Source organism: Metarhizium acridum (assembly GCF_019434415.1).
Source record: "Metarhizium acridum strain ARSEF 324 chromosome Unknown scaffold_568, whole genome shotgun sequence".
Taxonomy (NCBI): Eukaryota; Fungi; Ascomycota; class Sordariomycetes; order Hypocreales; family Clavicipitaceae; genus Metarhizium; species Metarhizium acridum.
Window position 1 is genome coordinate 755,236 of NW_027094041.1, and position 7,035 is coordinate 762,270.

Below are 7,035 nucleotides of genomic sequence, written 5' to 3' on the forward strand. Positions count from 1 at the left end.
ATAGCATAGTAAAGTTGCAGCAACAAGGTCGTAAGTGCAAATTATTCGCTTCCCCAAGGCTATAGTTGTGGCGCGTGCTTGCCTTGAATTTGACATTACAACCGCATTATTACTCCCAAATGGGCTTGTAGATGCCGAGTAGGGGCTCAGGGGTAGTCGGCTAGTTTAGACCAAACCTAAACATTTCTATGACCTAATCTATGATTTGTTGATGTCGAGGAGCTACCATTTAGCTCGTCGATAGCGGGAAATACCTACAAACTGATTCTGAAACTACAAAGATTGTCTCCAAATCTGCAAAAAATTGTGTCTCCGTCTTAAAAAACGAAACATCCACATATAGAGTAGACCTCAAACTAAAATGAGGCCCAGTCTTGCGCCCCTTATTCTCGCTATATCTACTCTACCATTTTCGAGATCTGCACTATGCGTCGTGTCCTGGAACATGTCATATGTGCCTCCAGAAGGCTTGAGCGATATTTCGTTTCCCATTAACCTCTCTAGAGCGCCCCATGTCGCTGGGTATCATTTTGCCCAGCGAGTCAAATTTAATGGCCAGTACTCGGTGGCATACGCTGGGCTTCAGCCTCGAGAAGACTCGCAGTCAGGAGCCGCCATTCTTCGCGGCGTATTTTCGAGTTTTATCCACGGCACAACTACCACCGATCCCAACTGCTCCGATGGAGCCGATGGCGGACAAGGTGTGAGCTGTGCTTATGACTTTTCTGGCTCGTACACAGATACCTGGGATCTGATCATTACAAATACTGCTGGGACGACTTGGGCCGGAAAAGCGGTGAATTACGAGAACGGCACGGCGCACCACATTGGCACATTTACTCTGCCTGCAGGCACTGGGGGTATTCAAGGATCACAAGTCGGCTTCATGGATTATTTCCCCTGGAATACGAACTTGTCCATGACTTGTGCGGATCTTCCGCCCACTGAGTGTACATTCTCTGCACCAACGACAGGCAGCTCGTCGAATGGGTACTCTGTTGGTTCAGTGAGCGGGAGTGTGGAGAGGTGCGAGAACAATGTGGAACAGAAGCCGACTTTGAATGAGGGGGTGCGGTTTGCCATTTTCTAAGTGGGATTGCTGGTAATAGTAGAGATTCAAGATTATAAAAGGGGAGTCGACGCGGTATTCCACGTCGTTGGTCCGAATGGTGTTGGTCAGTCGAGGGTTGCAAACATGGAATTTGATTTTTTAACATCTCATCACATTTCGAATCTTAGTTTATTGAATCACTTGCCTCTTGAACCATGACCAAGGGTTCCCTCGTGCGCCAACGCTTGCAAAGGTTTCTTGACTTACAACCGAGTCCGTGCGCCCTTCAGCCATTACCAGCTACACTGCGCGGCGATTCAGAAGCTTCTTACTACTTGGGAAGACATCAGGAGGATTGTGGTTACGAATTGCTGTCCAGCACATGTGCGCCCGTGCTTGCTGCGGCCACACCGCTACCGGCTGTCCGTCGATGCCATCCTGACGAAGGACAACTCTTGCAGCATGTCAACAAACTCATCAAAGATCAATTTTCTCAACTGGAGGATCACTGAATATGATCGAGGCAATGATGTGCGCGAAGCTATGCGGAAAACGAAATGGAAGAGGCTCTGTCAGCTAGCCTCAACCCTTCACGGCGGCTTGCCTTGTGTGCCGCTTGAGCGAACCACAAATGGGCCACACAATCTTGTACGCTTGGCTTCAGTTCTCGGATCAGACTTTGCGGATTGCCAGGATAAATTTGGGCACATCTGCTGCGGATTCAGCGAAGTTTCGTAGCGAAGTAGCGGTCATGCAATTCATCACAGACGGTTTTAGTCTACCAGGACCCCAGGTATTCGCATATCAATCTGACGAGAACAGTCCTATCGGTTTTTATTCTTATGGAGTTTATCCCTGGAAATACCGCCATGGATGCTGCGGGTGGTTATGAGATACACAGGGGCCAAATCCCCGTGGGCCACCGCCAATGTTTCTATCTCTCCGTCGCCAAATGTCATGCAAGGCAGCACTGTATATTTAAGTTCTTACCTTTTCGTTTTCTGAAACCTTTTGCTTTCAAATAGGTGGAACTGACCGCTTTACGCTTCAAGATCGGGACCATCATCAGGACGCAGAACGGCGAGTACGACATTGGCCCCTTCCCCGATATCGGCAGACCATTTGACACAGCAACACAATTCTTCGAATCCTGGGCGAAACATGCTACATTTCCGCACGGACAAGACGAAATCCTGCGTTTACTAAACGGAGGGCCTGCCCAAAAATTCTCAAAGCTATTACCGAGTTGCCGTCTCAAATCAAGGCGATAGATGGCTAGTCGGCTATGGTAACATGACTCTGGGCTGTTTCTACCCTGTTATACAGACTCTTTGGTGAAGCAATATGATTGTCGATAAATTTTTCGAGGTGATTGCTATTATTGATTGGCAAGGTGCATGCACTCTACCTCTTGAACTTGTCGCATTTCCAAGCTTCCTGAATGTTATGCCTGCCCACTTTGGCTCGGCGGACAGTTATGACGAAGACGGACGACTACCGGTAGATGAAGGAGAAAATCAACGATGGAAAGACCCAAAAGCCTATGTGATTATGTTGAAATTGGCAATTCTCCAACTTTGACTAGTACATCTGATCACACTCCGACAAGCGCCATTCTCACTAAATCTGGCGTAATGGCCTGTTACACTACAATCCAACCACTCGACATGGCCGCTATTGTGCCGGCCACGCTTGTCAACGCGGTCAATTGTCCCAAGTGTGGATATAACAACGTAACCGGTACAAAGTACTGTGCAGGCACCGTATCTGGCGGTGGTTCCTGCGGACGGGAGCTGCCCCAAGTTCTCTGATATGTCTGGACGTGGCATAGTCATGTAAGCCCTTTGTTCATTCATGCGGGGGAGATAGTCAGGCTAATGATACGCCACCAGCAGAAAGAGAATGGACGGCGGTTGGACAAGTTTGATATGTGTCGCTTCGTAGTGTTTTTTGGTCGGAGGAGGCACTAGGTCACGTTCGTTAGTTGCCAAGCTCAGTGGGGTACAGCGGATGGCGACTCGTGCGCCTTTCGAAAGATGCTCCCTGTCCATCCCTATGCCAGATTGCATACTATCTTATATACACAATGTCATCTCATTTGCCCCACGCGATGAACCTTTCTACGACATCAATAAAGCCCATTTGTCCCATGTGAAGCATTACCCTCCTTCTCCAATCCAATTCGTCACCGCTGGAAAGATTCATTCCACTGGAAATGCCGAACTTTGTTCTAATCCATTCTACGGGTACGAATCCCGCAGTTTCCCAATCAATGATGCCGATAGAGTCATTGGCCAGGTCTATCAAGACATTGGAAGGGCCAAGGTCGCAGTGGTAGAATACGAGACTCGAACAGTCCATACCGAGCTCCAAGGAGCTCTTCCGTAGATTCTGGGGACTGCAGTCCACCTTTCGCCCACACAGATATCGTTCCGAGAGGGCGTTACCGTCAACACCGCTGATACTGCTCTTCTCAGAAGGGACCGCCAGTTCCTGGCAGATATCAACAATCCTCTCTGCGTAGTGCTGTCTCATGGACTCGTCCAAGGTTATCCACATACTGTCTATGGTTTCTCCGGGAACCCGGCTCAGCACAATATAATATCGACCATCGTATTCGGCGTGGTAGAGAACATCGGGGATCGCAAAACTCCAAGGTCGTTGTTGGAGCCACGCCAGCGTGACGTGCTCTCTCGTTACATCTGGCACATCCAAGGTCCTTACTTTACAGAAGGCGTCGCCAATACTGAAGACGGCAGACACGCCTCCAGCATCATATATTAACTTAATGTCGCTGGTATCCGATAGTGGTCGAGTCTCTGGCAGAGGTAGTGGTGCTTCGGAGACGGTAAAACCACCACTCTTTCCATCTCGCCACGCACATTCTGACAGAGCAGACCGTGAGAGCAGAATTTTGTTCCCGATAAGCCAGGAATTATCGTCTACTTCAGATAGATTTTGACTAATCTGTTATAAGAGTGTGAGTGAGTTGTGATGGGGGCTTTGACGGCTGCCTAGCTCATTTTCCAGAGTGGATATCAGATGACTAAGCTCGGCCGCGCGACTGGCGACTGATACATGGGCACCCGGGTGCCCAAATAGACTAGCGCACCCAGGTGCCCAAATTATGTCAGCACTCCTCTAGCGCTGGGACAGACCCGCAAGACCCGGCTGGAAGATCATTTCAACTAGTTACTCTCTCCAGTTTAATCTACAACTTGACAACAATGCAATCCTCCGTCGCGCTATTCGCTGAGTGCAAAGCTTGTTGCTCATTACTGTCTACCTCTATTCTCTTCCATATTTCTTTCATTCCTCTTCTCTTGTTAGCCAAAGGATGATCACCCATCTCCCGAGCGACCTGGGCTTCAATCCGCTCATCTTCCTGGTTGCTCCAGTCTAGATACGCCATCATTTCCTCTTTCGTCCATTCTCTGGACCCTGTCGCAGTGACGCGATGCTTCGACATTTGTTTGTAGTCCAAGCACCACTCGTAACTCCGCTTGTCGTATCTTTGTGGGAGCCCCATCGCTTTGCGATATTGCTGGTTGGTCTTGATGCTGCCAGCAGGTTGCGCAGCGTACCACGCATTTCTAGCAGCTACATATCTCTCATAAATGGCACCCGGGGAATCGTACCGCGGCTCTTCCAAGGTGACACCAGACAAAGACTGGACTTGCTCAACCGTTGGCCCTTCAACGGTCAACATTGGCGGACTGCCGGGCGCGTTGTTTGATGTGGCAAGCGACCCCAAGTCAGTCGACGTATTAAATCTCATGAGAGGAGATGAACGGATGGGTGGCATGCGTGCTGCAAAGGAAGAGGGTTGATCAATCTCTGCCAAGGCATCCGCCACTGCATTTGAACATTGCGACTGCTGGGTCGTTGGCACGATTTCCGGGGGGGCCTTAGAGACACCCGCAGGAGCCATTTCCGCCGTGGCACCTGAAAATGTGACTGAACTTCGAGCTTCCGGCAGAGGTACTACCGGCGACCCCTTGAACTTCAGCGGACAGGACCTCGAGGTCATAATGTGGCCTACCACGTGGCATGCGCTGCAAGTGGGAGCCTTTCTGTTACCCTGGATTCTCTCGAAACCGGATGGTTCGCGTCTTGTGCTCGTTAAGGGTTGAGTCCTATTTAGTTGGTTTGCAGCCCGGCGAGGTTCCAGAACAGGTTTTGGCAGTGCCACCCCTCGCTTTAAGTGCCAATGTGGGTGAAAATGCTCTAACAGAAGACCCTGAGCTTCTTCTTCCAGCTTCTCGAGGGTGTGGGAGCACGGCAACCCATGTGACGAAGTGAAAGTCTGACTACATAGAATCTGACGTGGCTCTTGTAGACATAACTGCCGTTGCCCCTGGACTTTGCGCAAAGCATCATGCGAAACCCTACCTCGTACTGCTTCGAACATGAGCCCGGATACATCTAGAGGTGTGCGTAACTGTTGCGAAGCTCGAATATGTTTAAGTTCCTTGAGTTGGTTTGCGATGGCATGCTTCATGGCTTGCCAAACGTCGAAAAGGTCCAAATTCGATTTCTTAATGTGTGCTTTCATCAGTGAATGGATACCCTCGGCCCTGGGAACGTTCCATTAGCGTCTTGTCAATTGCATATAGTATAAGCCACCTGCCTCGAGGTGGCCACATTGCCGAAATGCAAGTGCATATCCACCCATGCTTTAATGATCATCTCTTTGTACGGCTCGAGCCAATACATCTTGATATACCCTACACACTCTGGATATTTTTCGCCATACTTCAGTTCAAACTTGGCCAGGCGCTCGTCAAATATCTTTTCACTTGGTGAAGCAACAATCGAGTGCCAGGAGGTGTAGAATTCTTCCCATGTGTCATTTTCTGCCCGCTCTGAGGTTTCGTTTTCTTTCTGCACAAAAAAGGGCCGGCAGCGCTGGAGGACCGCTTTGTTGACATGCCAGAGGCAGAGGAGCGCTTTGGTCGTTGGAAACCAATGTGCAGCAGCGTTCATTGCAGCTAGGCATCGATCAGTCAAGACAACTGACGGAAGTTCACGCTGGTAAAGTGACCTGAGATGTTGTAACGCCCAAGAGTAATCCTCTTCCGATTCACCGGATAGAAATGCAAATGCGATACAGAACGACCGCTGGCTAGAATCTACTCCGACCATGTCGAGTAGCGGCATACCGTGTTTATTCGTCTTGTAGGTACAATCCAGCAATAATACGTCCGGGTTGCATTGTAAATACGCCACAGAGTCAGGATGGGCAAAGAAGATAGCCGTCAGTCGATTGTCTACATCCAAGCGGACGCGACACCAAAAGCCCTCGTTATCTAATTGGTCGACTAGGGCTTGAATGCTGCTCTGGCCTTCGCGAAGATCTCTCCTGGTTGCCGCAATCCGGTTGTATATATCCCGCTGAGTTGCAAGTGTTTCTGAGTGGTTATGGAGGTAGGTCCTTATTTCTCGAGGGGCAGTTCCAGACTTCACGAGTTTGGAGACGATCGCCGCATCTTTTCCCACAAGCTTGCGGTGGGCAGGGTGTGCAGAAGGATCATCGCTGGGCGCGTGATTATGTTTAGCACATTCGATGTCTGGTCGATGGCTCAAGACCCATGTACTACCATCTAGCGATTGCTTGGCTAGAACTGAAAACTTGCAGCCAGTTCTTCGGCTCGAAGTGCGTCGCACTCGATCAGTAGAAGGGCTTGGAGGAGGTTTATTCCTATCACAAGCGAATATTACTCTGACTCTGCCATTTGGTGTCTTGAGGGATTTCCCTGTTGTAAATGCGTACCCTCGAGGTTTCGCCCAAGAATTGATAGCATCAAGTAAGGACTCGCGTGATTCATATGTGCCTTCGGGTGGAAGAACGTCGTCAGGGAATGCTGCCTGATCCATGTTTCATCAATCTGATTGGCGCTGCAATGTGCAGTGGCTGCAGGAACATGCTGGGGCACAGGTTCTGTCCCAGCGCTAGAGGAGTGCTGACATAATTTGGGCACCTG

General features: G+C 49.8%; 2 protein-coding genes across 2 annotated transcripts; one reads left to right on the forward strand and one right to left on the reverse strand.

Annotated features, from left to right (window-relative positions):
• Nucleotides 1-445: 445 nt before the first annotated feature.
• On the forward strand, nt 446-1,090 carry J3458_019631 (uncharacterized protein; the record flags this gene model as incomplete). Its single annotated transcript, XM_007815493.2, has 1 exon — nt 446-1,090. One exon carries the CDS (start codon nt 446-448, stop codon nt 1,088-1,090), a length of 645 nt encoding a protein of 214 aa, XP_007813684.2.
• A 1,975-nt stretch (nt 1,091-3,065) lies between these two features.
• Nucleotides 3,066-4,011, reverse strand: J3458_019632 (uncharacterized protein). Its single transcript, XM_007815494.2, has one exon. The coding sequence runs from the start codon at nt 3,608-3,610 to the stop codon at nt 3,146-3,148; it is 465 nt and encodes a 154-aa protein (XP_007813685.2). The 5' UTR covers nt 3,611-4,011; the 3' UTR covers nt 3,066-3,145.
• Between the last annotated feature and the right edge of the window lie 3,024 nt (nt 4,012-7,035).